The sequence below is a fragment of the Phoca vitulina genome, unplaced genomic scaffold (genome assembly GCF_004348235.1).
Source record: "Phoca vitulina isolate PV1807 unplaced genomic scaffold, GSC_HSeal_1.0 scaffold2, whole genome shotgun sequence".
NCBI lineage: Eukaryota > Metazoa > Chordata > Mammalia > Carnivora > Phocidae > Phoca > Phoca vitulina.
Genome location: NW_022589705.1, coordinates 34,229,280 through 34,252,785, shown reverse-complemented (window position 1 = coordinate 34,252,785; position 23,506 = coordinate 34,229,280). Strand labels below are relative to the sequence as shown.

Here is a 23,506-nt window from a genome sequence, read left to right as displayed (position 1 = left end):
AGCCGTATAAGAAGGATGTGGAATGACACTGTGAGGAAACAGTCTGAATCTTCTTTTATCTCAGGCGACATCAATAGCACCTCAACACTTAATCAAGGTCAGTTACTAGGGAAATTGGAGCCTACAATATAAATTTTGTACCTTCTGCCAATTTACAATAATTCTAGAGAAAATACTGATTTATTTTTCCCCCTCTCGAATGGGTTTATATCACAAGCTCTTAATCCTGCTGAGTCAACTTTTATCCTTTATAAAAGTACATATAAATTCGTCTTATTCAATAATGTAATGCAAAAAGTAGAATTTTAAACTCCACAGTAACAGAACAAGGCAGGAAAAAGTAATTACTGAGAACATACTTTGCCACAGATTAAAATGTTTTCCTTTAGTGAATACAGATTTTTCTTTTCTGAGACATTTGTGAACATTTTCTTTTTAAAACATTTAATATAGTTAGAATAACTCCTGTTCACATTAAACAGTGCCAGTTTTGTGGCGAAAATTCTTATTTGTAAAATTATTTTATCTTATGCTTCCTCCCAAAAGTAAAAAATAAGTGTCAAAAACATTTATAGTAAATCTTCATAAGCAAATAATTAAAGACATGAGAATCTACAAAGCAGTTTTTTCTATTTGAATTACTATTTTTAATGTGTTTACAACTTTAAACTCATATGAACAATATAATGCTTACTTAAAATAAGCTGGCAAATAAAATAATTTAGCAGGATAAGGACACAAGTGCACATAGACACACAAAATCCTGAGTGCAAGCTTAGTTAATTTGAATTTGGTACGAAAAAATCATGTTATCTTATGTATACATATCCTTAAAAAGGTAATTTATCCAGGTAATTTGTTTTGATACACTGATTTGTAATATAATAGAACATGTTATATTTTATCACAAATATTAAAGACATTTTCCACTTGACATTGTTCTGATGAGATTCTGGTTTAAAATGAAGAAAGGAGTATGTATGGCATCAAAACCAACTTGAATTTTAAAATATTTTTAGTCAAATTACATTAGCGATGCAAAACATATGTTTGATAAGTATTGAAAGGTTTGTAATTTGTCAATTAGAATGAGTGAAATGTGTGTTTATTCCATTGCTCTGATGTTTTACCTAATTCGGTTAAGATGACTATCAAAAAGGAAATGAATTATTCAGTGATTCATTTTTGAAACCTGGCAAATAAGATGACAGAATGAAAATTCTTACTGTATGGAGTTTGTGAATGGTCTAATAATTGATTATACACACAGTCTCTTTCTCCCCCCCCTCAGCATGCGTGCTCTTGCATTTACTAAGAGAAGCTTTGTGCAGTGTGTCATACTTTTTACTTGTTTGTGGAAGTTGTTTTTCCTCCTGCTTGTGTCAAAGTTGGTATTAACACAGATGTTTTCATGAGGGATAATCCCACACCTGTAAATTCTGAAAGTTTGAGATTCCCTCTTCTGGGCCTCAGTGGTTAGGTTTTTAATATTAAGCAGTAACATCTTGAAACATAATGTTGATCTCTGTGCATTTAATTGCCATTTTTGTTTAAAAGTGATTTTGTATAAATTAGTAAATGTCATCCTCAGCAGGTGTTTACTTGGGGGACTTAGAAGGCACCTGTGAATTACTGAAATTTACCTTCCCTCTCCCCTTTCTCCTTCAAATTAGTAGTTCAAATACAGTCAGAAAATTTCAGCACATTATCCGTTGCCAACTTGTCCGCTACCCTTGATGAATACAAAAAGTACTTTACTGCAACTGTAACACAAAAATAAGAGAACTGATGTATTTTTTTCTGTTTCTTTGCTTTAGGAATGACTGGCAATTACCTACTAACAAACCCTCTTCTTCGACCCCACGGCACTAACAACCCCTATAACACATTGCTCGCTGAAACAGTTGTATGTAATGCCCCTTCAGCTCCTGTATTTAACTCACCAGGTGTGCTTATACTTACGAATAAAACTACCTTTCTTTGCTGCTAAACAGAACTCTGATCTTTGCCCTTTTTCTAGAATACTCAAGTTGCCATATATTTATTATTACATCTTTAATTTCTCAATTTAAAGAATTATGGTATTGTCCATGCCAGGCTTCTAAAACTGCACTATATTATAGTAAAAATTCAGTCATGATAGTATTTACCAATAATTATCCATGTTTTTAACACAGGTGGCATAAATCTTAATATATTATTACAGGACTGACATCACATGGTCCGAGAGCCCATCTTCAAGATTTATATCATTTAGAGGTATCCTATCTATGTAATATACTGTTTAGTTTACTCTAAAGCTTGCAGACAGAATTTGCTTCTGAAATGAATTAGCTGATAAAGATAATTTGGATGCCTAGGTATAGAAAACTACATCCAGCATTATCAATGTAACCAAACTATAGTATAGTGCAGCTTTATGGTAGTGTTTTTTTTTTTCTTAAAAAAAAAAACTTTGAGAATGAAGTTAATATTAGTCAGTTTATGCCTTTAGTTTTTTATTGGGGGAGGGGGAGAGATTGTCACTAACCCATCCTGTATTACTATGTTTTCTAATAGCTTATTAAAAAAAAAAAAGCATTTAATATTAACACAGTTTTCAAGATTTCGGTGAAAGTTATCACATAATTACTGCTAGCCTATGATATTTATTTGTGGTTGATATTTGCCGCTAAATTAAACAAAGGACTTTGTTTCCGTTTTTTTTTTCCTTAAAATTCTTTTTTAACGTAACTGCAGTTTCTCTTTTCATTCTCTTGTTTTTCTTACTTTCCTTATGCTTTCCTCTAGCAACCTACAGAGAGACAAGTATGGGAGTCAAACTTAACTTTGCCTATCAAATGTAAATTTTTTCAGCATGATTTTTAACCGGCACAATTAAAACATAACTAGCAGTCATGAAGTAGACTCAGCGGGCAAGTGGTTCACAATTTCCAACTAAACTGTTATCAAATTCAAACAGTACATCTGTCTGTACTGCCTTTTTTCAGTAATAGAGGTCTGTAGCAAATGCTGTCCGTACTTAAGTATATGCAATGCTGAAATAATTTGCTCTTTAAAGCCTGAGGTGCTGTCAACCAGAATGCGTAATAATTGACTTACCATTTCTGCATTCCCACAGTAATCTTGCTACAGGCTGGGGAAAGTCTTCAAGTGAATTGCCTGAACTTGGGCAGAAAAAGTTGCCTCTTCAAAACCAGTCAAAGATGTGCTTAAATCTGCAGTATATCATAGAAAACACCTTTTGCGTTATCCAGTATATATTTTTATATTCATTAAGCAATGATAAAAAGAAAGAAAAATGGCAAGATCGAACCTTGAGAGGGGAAACAAATACTTAGCAAGTGATCTATGTGTCACCTGTAACTTAAAACACCAGATGTTTTCTAAATAAAGATGGTGGCACATGCATGAATTTAGCAAGCTAGACCATTATGTCAGTCAAGCTAAAGGAAGCCTTACAAATACTATTGTAACTTCATTTTGTTATACGTGGAGCCTGATAAAAATGAAATTGTCAGTTTTTCCAACGTAGAAGTTGGATCAGAGTTTTTAAAAGAACACGAGGCACCAACAGATAACACTCCCCCCCCCCACACGCACGTTCTCATTTTCTGCTAATGAGGAGTTATTGAACGATGCCCATGTACTTATTGGTCACGAAACCGCGTTTTCTAGGATAATCTGCAGCTTTAAGAGTGGAGTCAGCACTAAAAAGGGAAATTTCCTATTTTTTCCAAGAATGAAATTTTTCCTCGACTCCTCCAAGCCTTGCATACAATGCAGCAGCCGCACAGTGGCCAGTCTCATTCAGTAACATCATTTCATTCTTTTTTTTTTTTTCCAGACCTATCTGTAAACAAGTGATTTTTTTTTTTTCTCTAGGATTTTGAGAATGAATAACCTAACTTTCCATGGTGCAGACCATTTAATTTTCTTGAAAACTTTTTATTTCCATTTGCCTGAGAAGCACTGTGATGTCTTAGTTTACATGTTTATGTGTCTGTAGAAAATACAACTCTGATTCCAAGAGAGCATGTTACCATCTTTTTTTTTTTTCCCTTCTAAACCTCTTTTCATATCTTCAGCAGACTTATCAATCTTTCATTCCTTTAGAGATAAAAAATATATTAGCCAAGGCTGACACCCTTTTCCCATTCCATAGTTAATATCTCTTATTGGTTTGGTTTCTGTGACCCATACTTAAGAAATCTCTAACATTTCCGCGTCTAACCTTCATGCCCATGGTGTCTGTGGGCCAGTCTCGTACAGTAGACTTTGCTGGTTCATTCGGTGCTGTCACTGTGGCTGATGCAACTGCAGGGCTGCAGGCAAACTTTGACCATTAGGAGCCTGGGGCCATTGCGATTAGAGAGAGTATTAGTACCAAAAGAAAAAAAAAAATCAAAATAATAAATATTAAATGAAAAAGCAAAAGGCTGCTATTGCTGGTAATCTAATTTGTTGAACCCTTGCTCTGACTAAGTTGCTGAGAAGCTTAGAAATTCTTCATCATGTTACAATAAATCATTTTACTTTCTTTTATATATCAGCTACTCTTAGGCCAGATAGCCTGAGCAGACAGACATGATGTGAGTTGTCCAAAGTGAGTCATTCCACCTGCTGTCTATCGTGTTGTTGGATGGTGCTTGTGGGCCCTTGGTCCAGTCAGTATGAGAGATGGCTGTCTTTGTTTCACATGAATTCTTTGTCTCTGTCCATTTTTTTTCATTCTTTTTTTTACTTCATCTCCAGAAAGAGGAAATGTTAGAATGTTGTTTAAAAAGTTGCTTGCCAGTTATGTGGGTTTATGTTGTACATTTGCCTTCGGTTTTTGTATGTGACTTATTCCTTTTTAATTTAGTGTTGTTTAGGACAAATTCTGTTAATTTTATTTTTATAAACCATAGTCTCGTACTTTAAAATGTAAATGTCACTAATGAATTGCTTTGCATTAACTATGCAAGGGCATGGAGTGAAGTCTTCTTTGTAAAGAGTGTCAGAGAGTTGACCAAAAAAATCAATCAATTGATAACCACCGTCTCCCCGAAATTGATGATGTACTATTCTGTATGCCATCTTCCCTCCCTGGAAAATAGTAGTATTCTTTCACACTTTTTCCTATTACCTCAGGGGTCGCAACTGTTTACAGTTGGGAATGCGGGAAAGCCTGGCACTGTTCAAGGGTTAGCTTTCAAATACAACTTTGTCCTGAACGACATTAAAGAGTTTTGTACGAAAGAAGTAAAGATTCTTTGGGAAGGAACAGAGGCAGTAACGGACCCCCCCCCCCTTTTCCGTTCCAGGACATTCACTGAACAATGCCAGGGATACAAGTGCCATGGATACTCTACCGCTAAATGGTAATTTTAACAACAGCTACTCACTGCGCAAGGGGGACTATAATGACAGCGTGCAAGTCGTGGACTGTGGACTTGGTCTGAATGATACCGCTTTTGAGAAAATGATCATTTCAGAGTTAGTGCACAACAACCTGCGGGGCGGCGGCAAGACTCACAACCTGGAGCTCACGCTGCCAGTCAAGCCTGTGATTGGGGGCAGCAGCAGCGAAGATGACGCGATCGTGGCCGACGCTTCCTCGTTAATGCACGGCGACAACCCGGGGCTGGAGCTCCATCACCAAGAGCTCGAGGCGCCGCTCATTCCTCAGCGGACTCACTCCCTTCTGTACCAGCCCCAGAAGAAGGGGAAGCCCGAGGGGACAGACAGCTACGTCTCCCAGCTGACCGCCGAGGCTGAGGACCACCTGCAGTCCCCCAACAGAGACTCTCTTTATACAAGCATGCCCAATCTCAGAGACTCTCCCTACCAGGAGAGCAGCCCGGACATGGAAGAGGACCTCTCTCCCTGCAGGAGGAGTGAGAACGAGGACATTTACTACAAAAGCATGCCAAATCTTGGAGCTGGCCATCAGCTTCAGATGTGTTACCAGATCAGCCGGGGCAATAGTGATGGTTACATAATCCCCATTAACAAGGAAGGGTGTATTCCTGAAGGAGACGTTAGGGAAGGACAAATGCAGCTGGTCACGAGTCTTTAATAGTGCAGCTAAGGAATTCCAGGGGCCACAGGCAAGTATTAATAAAGACTCCGTTGGCCCACTGCAGCTCCCTCACACTCTGCTCGGAGACATGGCTCTGTTGACCGGTGGTTCTCTCCAGTGTAAAAAGATGACTGAACCTTGAAGTTCTGTGAATTTTTATAGAACGTACAAAAACTTTGTATATACACAGAGTATACTAAAATGATTATTTGTTACAAAGAAAAGAGATGCCAACCAGGTATTTTAAGATTCTGCTGCTCTTTAGAGAAATTGTGAAGCAAGCAAAACAAAACTTTTCCAGCCATTTTACTGCAGCAGTCTGTGAACTAAATCTGTAAATATGGCTGCACCGTTTTTGTAGGCCTGCATTGTATTATATACAAGACGTAGGCTTTAAAATCCTGTGGGACAAATTTACTGTACCTTACTGTTCCTGACAAGACTTGGAAAAGCAGGAGAGCTATTCTGCGTCAGTTTGCAGCTCGCTGCAAATCTTTTACATTAAGGCAAAGATTGAAAACATGTTTAACCACTAGCAATCAAGCCACAGGCCTTATTTCCTATGTTTCCTCAACTGTACAATGAACTATTCTCATGAAAGATGGCTAAAGAAATTATATTTTGTTCTATTGCTAGGGTAAAATAAATACATTTGTGTCCAACTGAAATATAATTGTCATTAAAATAATTTTAAAGAGTTTGAAGAAAATATTGTGAAAAGCTCTTGGTTGCACATATGTTATGAAATGTTTTTTCTTACACCTTGTCATGGTAAGTTCTACCCATTTTCACTTATTTTCCACTGTACACAGTGTTCTGCTTTGACCACTTAGTCTTTATTCTTACATTTGAATTTCTTATTGCCAAAAGAACGCCGTTTATGGGGAAAAAAACTCTTCGAAGCCAGTTATGCCATGCCTTGCACAAATGTGGTGAAATCTAGAAAAGAGTGTGTGTTACCCCTCTGTTTATTCTTGAACAGAGGACAATGAGGGCACTGGGCACTTCTCACAAACTTTCTAGTGAACAAAAGGTGCCTATTCTTTTTTAAAAAATAAAATAAAACATAAATATTACTCTTCCATATTCCTTCTGCCTATATTTAGTAATTAATTTATTTTATGATAAAGATCTAATGAAATGTAAATTGTTTCCGCAAAATTCTGCTTTTCTTTTCATCCCTTTGTGTAAACCTGTTAATAATGAGCCCATCACTAATATCCAGTGTAAAGTTTAACACGGTTTGACAGTAAATAAATGTGAATTTTTTCAAGTAGTTAATGTGCACTTTTATGTATGATACCTAATTGGCTTTAACACACTGGCACTTCCCCCCACCCCCACCCCCATGGCATATGTAGGTCCCTTCATAATAATAACCCACGGGTATGAGAAAGAATACAGTTAAGCTGCCTGATGGTTCTGTGTGCTGTCAAGAATATATTTGTATTCAAACTGCCCATTACCCACGCACAGAATCTGGCAGAGAAGTTTCAATGGAGAAATCTACTGAAAATACTTATGCTTGTTGCATTGCATCGGAACTAAAACAAAAATTAAAAAAAGAAGAAGGGTTGGAAATTCTACAATCAAATTTGGGCATCATAAAAAAAAATTGATTTTTCAGCAGAATTGGGAAGAAATTCCTAAAGCATACTTTCACAGTTTGAGGATTATAACTATCCCTATAGGCAGCTGCGAATGACAATATTTGTTATCATGGAAAAGTTCAAAAATCATATAATTGAATCTCAACAAATAGATTTTTCCTGTCTACATCATAAGCATGTATACCAAATTCTTCTAAAGGGTAGTGGTTCTCAAGTGCTTCCACTAAGTTAGAAATAACTTTTTTATGTGGACATACTTCGTCATGCCTATTGAATTGAAAAAGAATAATGAGAAAAACTTTTTCAAGTATATATTCATATATCTAAATGCAGACATAGTAAGGCAGACACTATATAATAAAGTATCAGTATTTAATAATAGGGTAACAACAGAGGGGTGTATTCATAGAAGAGTTAATATTTAAGTTGGAGACTGACCATAAGAAATTGTATTAATATTCAAACAGATTTAATAATCCTCTGAGAAGGGTATTTTTATTTCTTTGGCTAAAATTCTTCAGGAATTTACAAAACTTTATTTGGGGGCATTATATAATTAAAATTAACGTTTTAATTTATTTTGTTATACTTTTTTCCTATCAAGCTATACAGTGTTGTGTGATACGTACTTCCCAGCATACAAGCTAACTAGGGTCGGGCTGGTTCAGTGATGAATTACCAAAAAAAAAAAAAAACAAAACACTGATTATTCAGTTAGTACTATTTCTTTCTCTTGAAGCAGTTCTTAAAACTGATACGATGTGACCAGGTACATAAGTACATAGTACCTAAATGGTTACTGTTCTCTTTAGAAATCGTAATTTATGATAAGTGTGTATTAGAGAATACGGTCTGGAATCTTTCATCTTTGTCACCAAAAAAAGAAGCATTTTTAAAAGGGATTTCTTTTTAAAAGTATATAAATGTTGCCTTAAATTCCATTCAGGATGTCCCCTAGTACAAATTAATTTCTTATGTTTAAAATTACTAATCTGTTGACTGACACATTATTCTGTTTATTAACCCAATGGTTTCTTTGGGACTTCTCGGACTTCACCTGGATATAGAATTTCCACATCCTTGATTGTTTCTCTTTGCAATAGTCACAACTGTGAACTTTTATTCACATTAGTGTACCTATTCTCAGAGACAGATACAACTGGTCTACTAGTAATAAGGAATTTTTTTTCCATTTATTTAGATGCAGCTTGATACAAGTTAATTCAGATTGACCTCCTTTATTTTATTTTAAAACAGAGGCTTGGTTTTGTTCTTTTCTACACACACACACACACACACACACACACACATTCATAGCTCATTTATCTTACAGGCTTTTAAAATCATTTAGGTATAAGGAAGAGAATCCATACAAATCTATAAATTACTTAAATAGTTGTCAATTCAATCTCATCCACATTCATTTGACGGTAGCTATATATATAATATTTTAACCAATAAAACAACAGCTGCACGTGTGTGACAAAATCACCATCACTATCTTCTCTCCACAGAGAAAAGAAGCATTTTGCACAAATTCATTAACAAATGAAAAAAAATGCATGTGCACTTGTTAAAGGGGTGTATTCAGGATGCCTGCTTTATTTATTTAAATGAGAAAGGAGAAAATGTATGTTTCCATCAATTCAACTTTGAACTTCAGTCTTAAAACTGACCTTCAAGATGCTCTCATAGGATAGAGTGTTTGGTAAGAATTTTAACTCAGTAAAATTTTTATTGGTTTTAGCCTAACTAGAAAAGCTTGAATGAATGCATACAAGTTGAATTTCTGCAGTGAAAACAGCTCTCCATATTTGGTTGATAATGAAATTTTCTTTAAAGACAGTAGTCCCTGCAGTGTTTTACAAGTAAAACTTAGTACCAAGTGTTCACACAATCCTGTGTTCCACATATTTCTCTTCCCATGAAATTGTTGCATTTAATCTCACACATTAGTATGAAGAGTTATTAGCATGTTGAATACAGATGAGGATTGCTTCACAGGATAATCAAATTGGTGTGCTTTTTGGTGAAAATGCCGTATCTCATGCTTCCTGCTAGTAAGCATCAAGTTGATTTTGAGTAGTCCTTAAATAGTATGCATTGGCAGACAGGAAGCATTGGTGGTTTGCAGATTAATTCATGACAGTCTTAATTATCATTTGAATGGTATGGAATGAGGATTTTCTGTTATGTCACTTTGAGTCTTTCTCCAAATGATCATAGAAACACATTATGTTAGCTAAATGCACCAAACAGAAAACCTAAATGTTTAGGAGATCACACGCTTAACCAACATGTACTTTGTGCATATTACTGGTACTTCGTTCCAAAATGTATGGGACTGGTGGAAATTCCTGCACATTATCCAAGTTCATTTCAAGGCACTGTGGCCACCGAGCTTTCAAGGCCAGGGTAACATCTCTGTCAGAGTGTATTAATAATAAGCTGTAGGTGCACCATATAATGAGGCTCGTTAAATCTACTATAAACTTTTTCAAATATTGGCAATAGATCACCCCTCATCTCTTAATAAGGTTTCTCTGGAATCCTCGTCCTTCTCCTGATGGCTTTACTGTTTACTGAGTGTGCAGTTTCTGAGAAAGAGGTCTTCAGAGGTCAGTTTGATTTTTAAAGCCTATTGTTTTAACTGGTAAAATTTTTCTGAATTAATACATTGTGGATGCTGTCGGGTATACTAACATTTAACATTAGAGATCACTGTATGAAATAAGAAACAAAACAGATAACCCAGTACAACTAACTGAGCTGACCAAAGTCTTTACTTGCTACAGCAAAAAAAAAAAAAAAATACTGCCCCATTAATCTTTCACACATTTCTCCTATTATTTGCTTATTGAAACTCTTAAGACCAAAATCCCTTAGAGATGTTTATTTTTTTTTTTTTTTGAAATGTTTAAAAGACATAGTCTTAAGCAAACCAATGTTGTCTGAGCATAAGAGACCGGTGTTGAATGATCATGGTTTGAATAGTTTTCTGAATGTTTTTCATAGGTATTTTTAAAATCATATGTCAGAACTAAGCTTTTTAAAAAGCATTTTGGCAGTCACAGCAACATGGTTTTGTTGATTTTATTAGGCATAAAATGACCGGTCTTTTGATATTCTTTTAGAAAGGCTGACAGCTACTATATAGAACACCCAGGAATAATAATGATAGGTATCAGAGATATTGATTAGATGAAAGATTCATTTATGTTTTTCTGCTGAAATATCAATCCTAATAGATAGCTTTTAAACCAAAACATAGCACTAGCACACAGTAAATTCAACAGTATAATGAAGGAACTACAAAACAAGAATCGCTGTGTAATTTTTAAAAGCTATCTCAGCCTCAATGTTGTCCCCCATTTACTAATTTTACATATTGCAACAATAAAAGTGCTAGCGCCTACCATTTAATAGGTGCTGCATATGTGCCAGGCTTTGTGCTAAATGTTACGAGTTTTATTTGCACTCCATCCTCTCAACACTCCTCTGAGAAGGTACGGTACTCATTATCCACTTTTGCAAAAGAAGATAAATAATTTGCTTAAGGTCTCACAGCTGGTGAGTGGCCAGACCTGCGCTGGTGTGATGGTTGTTTGGCTACAGAGTCTGATCATTTAGCCAACATAGGTCACTGTGGTTTACTCGGAGTTCCAAGAATATTCTTTTTTTTTTTTTAAAGATTTTATTTATTTATTTGAGAGAGAGAATGAGATAGAAAGAGAGAGCATGAGAGGGGGGAGGGTCAGAGAGAGAAGCAGACTCCCCGCTGAGCAGGGAGCCCGATACGGGACTCGATCCCGGGACTCCAGGATCATGACCTGAGCCGAAGGCAGTCGCTTAACCAACTGAGCCACCCAGGCGCCCCCAAGAATATTCTTTATACTTCTTTCTCTGGCAGTAATCAGAGAGGGTTGGCTTGTTGGTTGGTTGGCTTTGAGTTTATAGGGCTGTAAAGGAAAATGAAGTAAAGAAGTCAGTTAATTAAGTCAAAGTGTTCAGAAGAAGATACCCAGATAAAAGATCATCTATTTACCTCAATTTTTAGCAGAAGTGGGCACATTATCTGAGTGGTAGTCTAATGTAAAGTTTACTGGTTACTAATTTACCATTTCCCTTGGAAATAAAAGGTCATCCTGAGGGAGTTGTGATAGGAAAAAGAAGCAAAAGATTTTGATTGAGGATTGAGGATGTTGAATTTCTAGTCCTCACCTGACCAATAAAATAATACCGGCTTACTCAGTCAACAACCACAAAAAATGAAAAACAGTTTATTCAAGTACATGCTTTTTATTTTCCTTCACAATCAAGCCATAATAACAATGAAAAAGCCATGTGAAAAATCAAATTATTTGAATTCCCTTAACTCTTGTAATAGTTAATATTGTTTTAAATTTAAATGTATATAAGGTGGTGTGTGTGTGTGTGTGTGTGTGTGTGTGTGTATTTGTATTTAGGGCTTTTTAAGTTCATAATCTAGCATTTTCTTTAACATTTGGCCAGAGACCTATTCTTTCCCTTTGAAAAATGAAGGGTTTGTTGGAAATGTAGTCCACTAAGGCAGGTATTATCCCAAGCTTTCTGATTTATTGCATTAATTCTCACAACTGTTGAAGGTAAATATTCTTACAAGTGAGGAAACTGAGTTAACCTAAGTACATCAACTTAGCCAACTGCAAGCGGTGTGTGGGAACTGGAACTTAGCTTTATGCCTGAGCCCAGGCCCTTAAGCACTGTCCTGGGACGGTCAGTCACCTCAAGCCACCCCCACCTCCGTCCCAGCCGTCAGGTAGTACCAAAAAGCCACGTGCACTAACTTTTCTGCTCATTAAGTAGCTGGTCTTGGGGTGACAGAGGTAAGGGAAGAATACACAAGGGATCTGAGACTTTGTCCTGTGGGCTCCTGTCCACTTAGACACTGTCCCTTCCCTGTCCCCCCGTGTCCCCCACCAGCCACTGCACTTGAGGGCTGTCTGAATGGCCTTCTTTGTGCTACTCCTACTGCAGGCTCCTGCTACCTTCCTTGGTACCCTACTCTCCCTCCTGTATTTTCTCTTCAAGCTTTTTGGGTTTTGTTTTTGTTGGTGGTTGTGGTGGTATTTATTTTATTAAGAAAAACCATTTTAGTTCTTAATCATATCTACTTTTATATATCATCTTTTCATTTCGTGGATTTTAGCCCTCTTCTTACTAGAGTATATATTTTAGTGTGTGGAATTCCTCTTTAATCTCATTGTCTTCTAGCTTCATATACATTTTTAAAAATCTCATATATTTTATATTATTTTTTAGTATTAACTTTTCATCTTTATTGGAAATAAATTGCTTATTTTAAATTTCTTTTTAATTTTACTTTTTAATTTCCTCCTAATTTTCTTTTTGCCCTTCACATTCTTTAAAAAACAATAAAGACACTCTGTTTCTTTTTAATTTCTTTTCCAGTAGTCAGCCAGAGTTATGGCCACGAAGATGGCAGCACTGAAAAACATTCTCCAGCATGTCAATCCTAGTTGTTATTCTTACATATTTATCCCAATTTTAGTGTTTATTTTATATGGTAAGATATTCATATAAATAATTTAATCAAATAGAGGTATAATGGTTATGGAAACTTTAGATTTACATAGACAGAGGTTTAACTTTGCTCTCTCTTGGGCAAATTGCTTAACCTCTCTCAAATTGTTTCCTCCTCCGTAAAATTGGAATCAGCCTACCTTGCCAAGGGTTGCTGTACAGATTAGAAGTAATGTATGTAAAGTGCCTTTAGTGCAGCATCTGGCACGTGATGGGCACTCAATAGATGGTGGCTTGCTTTCTCAGGAAGATATTGTGAGTAGCATAAACATCTCCTGACTTTAAGTCTTACGAAAATAATCAGTCATCAGGACTTCAACTGGATTGTCATTATCTGCCTCAAGCCACGCGGCTAGGATATATCAGTAACACTTTACGCACAATGCACGGGTTTCCGCCTATGAGAGATGGGTGACTCTAGGGAATGCTCAGCTCTCTGCAGTGATCTGGGTTAATGAGAGCAAAGGGGAGCCGGTCTCTCAGTCTCCTTCTGGAATATTAATTTAGCTAATTAAAAAAATATTTATCTTATGCAGAGAAGTCTGTCACTCGGTTTTCCACTTCTCTACTTTTTCTTTTCCTTCCATTTGCCTTCTTGTTCTTGCCTACAAAGCAGTAGATGAGTCTCTTGCTTTATTGATTTCCTCTTTCTCTAATGATATTGAGTATCTACTATGTGTTTTATGTATAGAAGTAGGTGGGGGAACACAGAAATGAAGGATGTCTCCCTTTGAATTAATGATGGCAATAACTAACATTGACCACCTACTGTTTGCTAAGCTCTGTATTTAAACCCTTCATCAATATTATTTCATTTAAAAATTCTAATTTTTGTAACTTTCCTATGTTACAGAAACTATTATTACCTGCATTTTTGTAAGCGAGGAAATGGAAGCTTAGCAAGGTGAAGTAACGTGCTGAAGATTAAAAAGCTAGTCACTGGAGAACCTGAGAACCTAAGTTCCTAGGGATGTTGTTAGGATACAACTTACATAGCTTGAAACCAAAACATATTTAAAAGGATAATTACAACATAATAAGATAAAGGCTTAACTATTGTGAGAGCACAAAGGAGAGAGTGCTTGACTGAAGGGAATCCTAAGAAAGGCTTTATTGAGGAGATAGTGTTGGAGCTGGGTTTTGAGAGATAAGTAGGAGCCTACTAGGTGAACAAAATAGAGAAGGAACATTCTAGGTAGATGGAAAATTATGTGAAAAGCAAACAAGTGTGAAAAACCGTGAGATGATTTGAGGGAGAAGTTCTGTGTGGCTGGAACAATATAAGTGTGTCTGATGGAGTGTGGTGACCAACAATCTGGGGACATGGATTGAGACCAGACTGAAAGGGCCTTGAATGCCGCTGAGGGGCTGGAACCGATGTCTGTTGGGAAGTATGTGATTATTATTATTATTATTACTCAAAGCATACAAATGATAAGTGTAGCTTTTAACTAAGTTTTCACAAAATGAGCACTGGCTAACATAGCACCCGGAATGGGAAACAGACTATGAAACTCCAAAAGCTGCCATGTGTCCTCTCCCGGTCATCAAACCCCCAAGGATAACACGACCTGACTTCTAACACCATAGTGTAACCTTGCCTCTTCCGACCTCTGGAAAGTGGAATATGGCAATATATCATATGTTGTGTACAGTTTCTTTTCTCCAACACTATGCTTGTGAAATCCATTCAGGCAGGCATATGCAGCTGTAGTTCATTCCTTTTCATTGATGCATAATATTCCATTGATGACTACATCATAAACTCATTATCTAGCCTCAGAGGAGCTATTATTAAAATGATTAAACTTGGGTAGGTTAAATAACTAGGGTTTTTAAAAGATTTATTTATTTGAGAGAAAGCTAGAGAGGGGGGTACAGAGGGAGAGGGACAGTCTCAAGCAGACTCCCCACTGAGCACAGAGCCTCATGTGGGGCTCCATCTCTCCACCCTGAGATCATGACCTGAGCTGAAATGAAGAGTCGGATGCTTAACTGACTGAGCCACCCAAGCGCCCCTAAATAACTCGTTTGAAATCACAAAACTACAAAGTAGCAGAACAAAGACTTTGACCCAGTACCATCCCATTCGAAAGCCTGAAGAGCAGTATAACATGGGGTATGAATCATTCAATCTCTAGTCAATACCTTATTGAGTGCATTACACAATAGTTTATTGTGTGCCAGGTACCCTTCTAGCTGCTGAGGGTGTAGTAAGGAATAAAACAGGTTCCCTCCCAATAAACATTTAGGTAAGAAGAAGGTAGCACTGGCCGCTCACAGTGCTGTGAAGAAGAGAGTAATAAACACGTATCCAGTATGAGTTTGTAGCAGGCCCTGTATTACTTGTCTATTTTTCAAAACAAATCCATGAGATAGGTACAATAGCTATTCTCCCAATCCTCTTTTTACAGATGATGATGCTGAAACATGGGGAGTGCAGGTCCTTTGGCTTAGGTCCCCCAGTTCGTAAACGGAGGAACCAGAGTTCAAATCCAGACAGTTTGGCTCCAGAGTCTGTGCCCATAACCACGGAGCTATGAAGGGTATGAGGATAAAGAATATGGCGGTGAGAAGGCTGGTCTGGCTAGCACGTGGCCTCCCAAGGGAGGCAGGTCTGAGTTGGAGAACTGAATAGTGAAGAGGCATTTGTGTAAAGATCTGGAGACAGAACATTCCAGGCACAATGAACATCAAGTAAAAAGGCTCCGAGTCAGGGATGAGCTCAGCATGCTTAAGGTCAGAAAGGAGGACAGTGGAGAGGAGTGAGGCCTCAGCCAAGGACAGGTTAGAGCTATAGAGACATGGGTTCAAATGTCACCTTCAACACATACCAGAGGCCATTTTTCTTTCTACACTGCTGTTTCATAATCCACTGCATTAGTCTTTCTGTGGTGATCCATAGAAAGGCTTAGAACACCGACAAGGCAAGTAGTAAGTGCTCACAATTTTGTTTGCTCTTGTTGGGGCTCTCCCCTGCCATCCCTACCCGAGGGCAGTGGTGCAACGGGGAGCTGCCACAGGTCGTCAGTAGCTCGGGAAAGAAGGTGACGGACCATTTTCTCAGTCTCCTGTCTGCCCTTTTTCACTACCGAGTGTATATCGCCAAGTGGGGCTTGGAGCTGTCATGAAGGGCCTCTCAGGTCAGAATCCTTGTCACATTCGTGTAGCAGATGTAGCAAGGGTCAGAGGGGAAAGGAGAAGGCGCCACAAGACCTGGAGCCTCAGTGAAACCGGCCCGGGACACCTCTAATGTCCAGGACTGCATTTCCCGGACCGCGACAAGTCTGTCAGGGCGCATTTCCAATGAGAAAACTGCCTCTGTTTGCCATTAGTTCTTACTTCTGAGAGAGGATGCGCTGCACTGTTTCAAGGTGAGACAATGTTATGTGCTGCTCGTCGGATGAGTCGGTTCTAATTACATGCCTCCTTGATTATTGTTCTGCAGATTGATTAGAACCATATTCAAGACATTTGTAGATCATAGTTCCTGGACACTTCTATATGTTAGCAAATCAAGTATAATTTATCCCTGGAATTATTGGTTAGGGACGGCTTCTTTTTTTCAATGCATGTTCTCTCTAGCTTATAATTTTAATTAGTGCTTGCTCCCAGTTCACACGGAGAATAGGGATGATTGTCACTTCGGCACTGATGCACAGCCTCCACTTGTAATGCAACTTTGACTTCTGCATTCAGATTCCTTCATCAGTGCCGGATGGAGGATGAGGGGACACAGCTGAATTAAAGTTACAGTGCAGTAGGAAATGGACGAGCCCTGCAGTTTAGGAAGCGAATTTGAATTAGATCACTGAGAGGCACAACTAGATCTGACTATCTGGGTATCCTTATCGACCATGACCAACCTTGAGCAAAGATCATCCTCCTCCCACACCCACACCCACCTGTGAGGGACTCGAGCCACACGCGGGAGGGGGCTCCATGTGCCTGGGGAGACTCCGCTGTGGGGCATCTCGGTGGCCCGCAGCATCTTGGGAGAGTGAACTGTGGGCTACTATCGCTGTGTGATTGCGAAGCTTTTGCGGATCAGATCGCCTCATCGTGCGTCCTTCTGCCACAGAGAGACGTGGGATTTTCTCCCCATTTTCTTTTACACCGAGGGAGGTAAACAGAGGCTTCCCTGCACTCCTCTCTCTTTTGGGCTGTAGCAAATGTCTGCGTATGAGGGAAGGACCGTTACATCCTGAAAATGCAAAATAACTGTAAGAAAAAACCCGCTTTGAATTTCTGATTACCCTCTTCCTCCCCAAGATACTATTGTATTGTTTCTTGAAAGATCTGGTATCTTGAACAAGATAATTATATTCCTCCTAATGCTCAAGTAGAATTTTCCCTCTGTGAAATACAAGAAAGCTACCTATTTTGGAAAGTAAGTTTAAATGTAATCACTCTGTCTCTGATCTTCAAGTGAAATTTAATTATCATTGTCTTGACGTACACTGACTAATGTACAAACAGTGCCAACGAGTGCAGAAAAATGGCAATGTGTGCTGAGGAAAATGAAGAGTTGAGAGGAGTTTGACAGAAGTTTGGAAGTGTCGAGAATACAATCTGATTCAGCAAGTTCAAGCTCTTGCCTTCCTAAAAATGCAATCGGTATTAAAATGCAATACTGCTTGGCAGTGCAAATTTGAATATTTAACAGTAACAAGCTGATGCAGTTTAAATGTTCCTGGGCCCCGGTTTAAGAGAGTTTTGTGAGGAAGATTTACTTTCATGAAGTGAAAGGAGGTGTTTGCAATGAAATAGAATATCCTTGAGGATTTTTATCACCCACTAAAGCTTAAGGAAGGCTGTTTCATCATAGAGTTGAGTTTGATCATCAGAAAACCAGTAGAAACGTTGCCCTTAACAAACTGGCCGAGGAAGGAAAGAATTTTCCCAAGGAAAGTTAAGGTTTTGATATTTGTTGTATTAGTTGAAGTTCTCCAGAGAAACAGAACCAGTAGGATGTGTCTATGCATGAATAAAGCGATGTGTTTCAAGGAATTGTTTTACACTACTGGGGAGTCTGGCAAGTGCAAACTCGGCAGGTCGGCAGGAAACGGGGAGAGCCCGGGGTGACCCAATGCTGCCTCTCAAGTCCGAAGGCCGTCACCTCAGGCTGCAGAATTCCCTCCCATTCAGGGGAGGTCAACCTTTTGTTCTATCCAGGCCTTCAGCTGGTTGGAGGAAGCCCACCCACAACTTGCTTTACTCCAAGTCCACCGATTTCTTTCTCTCTTTATTATTGAGGCATAGTTGACATGCGGTGTTACGTTAGTTTCATGCCCTTTTTGTGGCCAGAGTCAGGAAGAGCCATGGCCTTGGTACATCCTGCAGACTGTTGCTTTTCCAGAATGCTGTCAAACCGAAACAACAAAGGTCTTGGTATTGCCTGGTCTTGCCTCAGTCTAGGAGAGCTCCTTCCCAAGAATACACAGTCATTGGGATTTGGATTGGGAATTATTTATATCAACCTGCCCATGAGCTGAGGATCTCAAGGGATTGCCCCCGGGAAGGCACAAGACTGGGGCCAATGTCAATCACACACCCTACTGAGTAAATGAGAAAAACGAAATGGCACTGTGACAAAATATTATAGCAAAAGGGAGAGAAAATATCAGCCTCCTCTCTTATTGGAAAGTGATGTCAGTTTTGGTGGTTCAAAAAAATTCTGGAGATGGATGGTGATGATGGTTGCAGAGCAACATCAATCTACTTACTGACACTGAACTGTATACTTAAAAATGGTTAAAATGGTAAATTTTATGTCATGTATATTTTGTCATAATTTAAAAACTTATCTGGACTATTTTTCCATGTTTAATCTCCTGTTTATTATAAAATATCAATTATTTAATTAAACATTTATTTAATCTCTCTACAACTGGTATAAAATAGACCCAGAGACTAACTGAAAATAGTTTTTTTCCTACAGGAGACCTTTGGTCTATATGAGACCTTAATGTATTAAAAATAATATTTTACTGTAGGGAGTATTTTACTCTTGGAGAAAAAAAAATGGATAGAGTCTTACCTGAGGTGACATAAACAAACAAACAAACAAACAAACAAACAAAATCATGAACATTAAAGAGTTAAAAATAAAAGTTGGTATTTTTAAAGTTAAAAAATATAAAGAGGCTTAGATATAGAAAGATTTTATAATCATAAAAGCAATGAAGGAAAAACTATATAAATATGATTAGATCACATGAAACATAAAACTCTTGATAGAAATAATGAAAACAAATACAAAATCAATATTTAATAAATATATTAAAATATATTCAAGTTTACTAGTATCAAACATATAAATTTTTATCTGGGAGAACTCATCAGTTATTAAAATAAGCACTTCCAGCATCATAGCAAAGTATCTAACTGAAGAACCTGAGTTACTATTCTTACTGAATTTGTCAGTAAGTGAAACCACAGTTCTTTGCACTGTTTTGACCTTTACAAATTTATGTAGGACATTTCTGAGCAAGCTCAGTGAAGAAGCACAGGGATGATTAGATTGTAAGACCTACGTAGCAAACTCAAAGAAACTGGTATTTATTATATCTAAGAAAAAGAATTGCTTAAAACAGTAAAAGTAGAATTATTATTATATCAAAGGGTACTAACTGGATTCATTTTTATAGAAGAAAGAAAAACAGGAAGTAGTACCCACAGGATAATTTATATTACAGTTGAGCATTTTGGATATTCTGAGACAACAGTTTCGCAGTAGGTTATGAAAGATGGTTGGAAAATCTTTTCAGATGATATTTTAAAACAGAAGAGATTTTCTTCTATCTCAGGGTGCTTCTGTTTTAGGTTGGAAGCTCTACTAAAAACCTTCTCAAGGACCACTCTGGAGTTGTGTTGCCAAATCCAGACTTTATGCAAGATAGCTTTTAAAAAAGCATGTTTTAAATAGATCTCAATGCTCAATAAAACCAGCTTTCATGCTCCAGGCTAAAATATTCCTCTACCTTTACAGAGTCCACTTACACATGATATTTGATTTGTTACAATATCAAGCAAACAGAGCAAGTTATTCTCTCCACCAAAAGAACCCTGTGGTTCTGTGAAAATTAAGTATTCTCTCAGGTCCATCTAAAGCAGATTAAATAAAATAACAATGTGAACAACGTGAAAATGCCTCACCCAGAGTCTGATTGTGGGAGTCACTTCAGCAAATAAAACTTGGTACAGTAGCAGAACATATAGTTGAGAATTAGGAAATATATATATTCATATATTCAAATATTCAAAGCTGGGTTAGATTAGTGCTACAAATAATTATAATATTAATGTGGAGAATGCTTACTATGTGCCAGATACTTACTTAATCCTTCAATAACCCTCTGAAGGAAGTAGTTTAATTGTCCCCCTTTTTTTTTTTTAAGATTTATTTATTTACTTTAGAGAGACAGAGAGAACACGTGCGAGTGTGGTGGAGGGAGGGGCAGAGGGAGAGGGAGAGAGAATCTCAAGCAGCCTCCATGCCAGGGCAGAGCTGGACACAGGGCTCGATCTCATGACCCTGAGATCACCACCTGAGCCAAAATCAAGAGTCGGTCGCTTAACCAACTGAGCCACCCAGGCGCCCCTAATTGTCCCTTTCTGCGATGAAGAAACTAAAGCACAGAAGGGTTAACAGAAATGTGGAGATGTGAAGGGACATGGGGGCAGTGAGGTTGGAAAATAGCCTGAGGGTAGACTATGGGAGATTTGGGATACTGTGATACACGTTTGTATTTTATTCAAGGCAGGCCTTTGTGAGTTTCTGAGGACAGGAATGACTACCCATGGATGTGCTTATAGCATTGTGCGTAGTTCTTATTCCAGTGGTGAATATGTGCCAGGGTGAGAAGTGTAGTCTTGAGGTATTGAAGCGGCTTAGATACTAGGTAGGGAAGAGAAGAGTAGGGAAGGGAAGGAGGTCTTCTTAGTTTGAAACATTATGGAGAAAGGATATATAGAACTTGATTGCTAATTGTATGTCATGGGAGGGAAAGGAAAGTCGAGGATATTTTCTTTTTATTAATTTCATAAAAAGGTAGGATTGCATCTCGTGAATAGTATCTGCACATAGTTGACCATAATTTCTGAAATGTGTTAATTATCCAGGTCATTAACTTTCATAAGTTTTTAATTTGTTTATTCAGATTTTAAATACCCTGCCAAAACCCAGGTCTCTTAATACATGAAAAATGAAGCCAAGGATATTTTTGAATTTGTGACTAAATAACAAAGAGATCTGAATCAACTCAGGCAGTTAAGGGAATAGATTATTTCAGTAAATGTTTCTCAAATGAATGGGTCAAGCAGGTAAGCAGACCTTTTCTCCCAGATCTTTATGGTAAATTGTTCTAAAGTTGAGAACTTTTTGGCAACTCATCTGAGTCTAATCAAAAGTTCAAATGACGAAACACCAGTCACAGGATTTGGATGCTCATAACTCCAAGAAAGTAGAGGAAGAAAAGAAATTTGAGAAGCAGTACCTCCAATTGTACATGCAAGGAAATAGCACCGTGTATATTGGAGTGTGAGCAAGCAGGAAGACTCCCTCATGCCTTCTTCTACTCCCTCTAGTTATTCTTGGCATCTTTTACCCATTCTTCTCTCTCCTCCCATACTAATCTCCTTACCACTCAGTTCAATTTTCCACCCTTCATTCAGTTTCTGCTCTCCTTCATTCTGGAGACAACTCAATTTTCTTCTAATTGCATACCTTTATGCTTTCCAGCCCCCGTGTCTACAGTGTTTCCCCTTCTTGAATTTGCCAGATACCTTCCCTTATTGTCTCCAAAGATCTCTTTCATTTCCCTTCCCCCTGCAGCCCGTCAAGCCTGAGTGTGTGACCATGAATCTCTCCTTTATTCTAATGCGCTACTTGCTCACTCCTCAAAACCCACAACTGCTGAACTCAAAACATAATGTAATACTTACTTAGGATAGGCTTGCTTTGGCACTAACATTACCCAGGTTGGATAATTCTATTTGACTACATTAATATAGCGTGGTCTAAAGTGTTGGCATGTAGACAACAGGAGTTGATTTTATTTAGCTTGCTTAGAAAAGCACAAGCGTAGCACAATGGGACCCACTGCACTATTAAGAAGTACTGCAATGGGTAACATTTTGTAGCACTGATAGGAGGAATCAGGCTCAGGCTGTGTGCAGAATGGCCATAATCTGGCTGTGTACATTTGCGCTTCATGATACAAGGTTTGAACCTTGAGGTCAGAGACTGGGGACAAGAAAAAGGAAAAAGAAGATGAAAATCACACGTGTCTTCAGGGAACCCCACCTAACAAGCCTGCCCCCTCATCCCAATGGGAATATGTTAGTTCTCCCTGAACCTGGTTCAGGCTGCTGTTATTATTTCCTCCTATACACTCTCCCGTCTGCTTCATTAGCTAATCACAGAGCAGGAGCCGTTCCACCAGCATGCACTGTTTCTTCTAACTCTGCGAGTAAAGCTAACACTCACTGCTTAATCACTTTTCTCTCAACAGGTAAGGATAATAAAACAGTGGGGAAAATGACAAAATTTGGTGCACCATTTTCTGTGTTAGGAGTCATGCACTAACTTTTTCTTTGACATTCAAGCACTTATTGGAGCACAGCGAGAAACGCAAGCAGGTGCGACCTCGGCATCGTCATTCTGGAAATCGGAATGAGCGGCATCCTTCAGTTCAAATCCTGGGCGGACGGCGCCCGCAGGACTGACTGCAAGATGGCAGTAGAGGATTGAGCAAAAAGCCTTGGGCTGCCTTTTCCTAGCGCGTCCGAAGTGCCCAGCGCAACTGAGGCAAAACTTGTGAAATGGAAGTTCCAGATGGGACACTACTCCCATGTCCCGCTTGCAGATTAAGAAACCAAGGCCCATGAGGTCGAAGTGACTTACTTTCCCAAGTGACTTTGGGTATTGAATAATAATGGGCATTGAGTAATCTGACTCCTGTGACAGATTACTGAATTAAGTAGCATCCGTGAACTCTGATAAATATTCCAGATTTGGGTTTATTATGCCCCTGGTTAAACACATTTTTTAACTTAAAACATTGACAAGCAGTAGCTACCTCAGCTGTGTAAATTATAAGTAGATTCTGGTAGATTCTAGTGGACAATACCAGTGTTTTTCAGTATGAAGTCTCTTCAGAGGACCACTGAAAACTACTCTTCCCAGCTTCTTACAGTTGGGTGAAGACATGACTAAGAGTCATGTGTATTCCTTCTGAGTGGAGGC

General features: G+C 38.1%; 1 protein-coding gene across 30 annotated transcripts in view; it reads left to right on the top strand.

The window, feature by feature from the left end:
• Window positions 1-7,343, top strand: part of ADGRL2 (adhesion G protein-coupled receptor L2) — a 609,188-nt gene extending 601,845 nt beyond the window's left edge. For 10 of the 30 annotated variants that reach the window (XM_032425087.1, XM_032425101.1, XM_032425071.1 and 7 more), the window contains 3 exons: window positions 1-97; window positions 1,818-1,946; window positions 5,307-6,061. In XM_032425087.1, the coding sequence (XP_032280978.1) occupies window positions 1-97; window positions 1,818-1,946; window positions 5,307-6,061 (981 nt within the window). Of the gene's footprint in view, window positions 98-1,817; window positions 1,947-2,177; window positions 2,260-2,790; window positions 2,809-4,553; window positions 4,607-5,306 lie in introns of all 30 variants that reach the window. The other 20 variants (XM_032425159.1, XM_032425177.1, XM_032425136.1 and 17 more) reach the window with 9 other exon arrangements.
• Window positions 7,344-23,506: the final 16,163 nt, after the last annotated feature.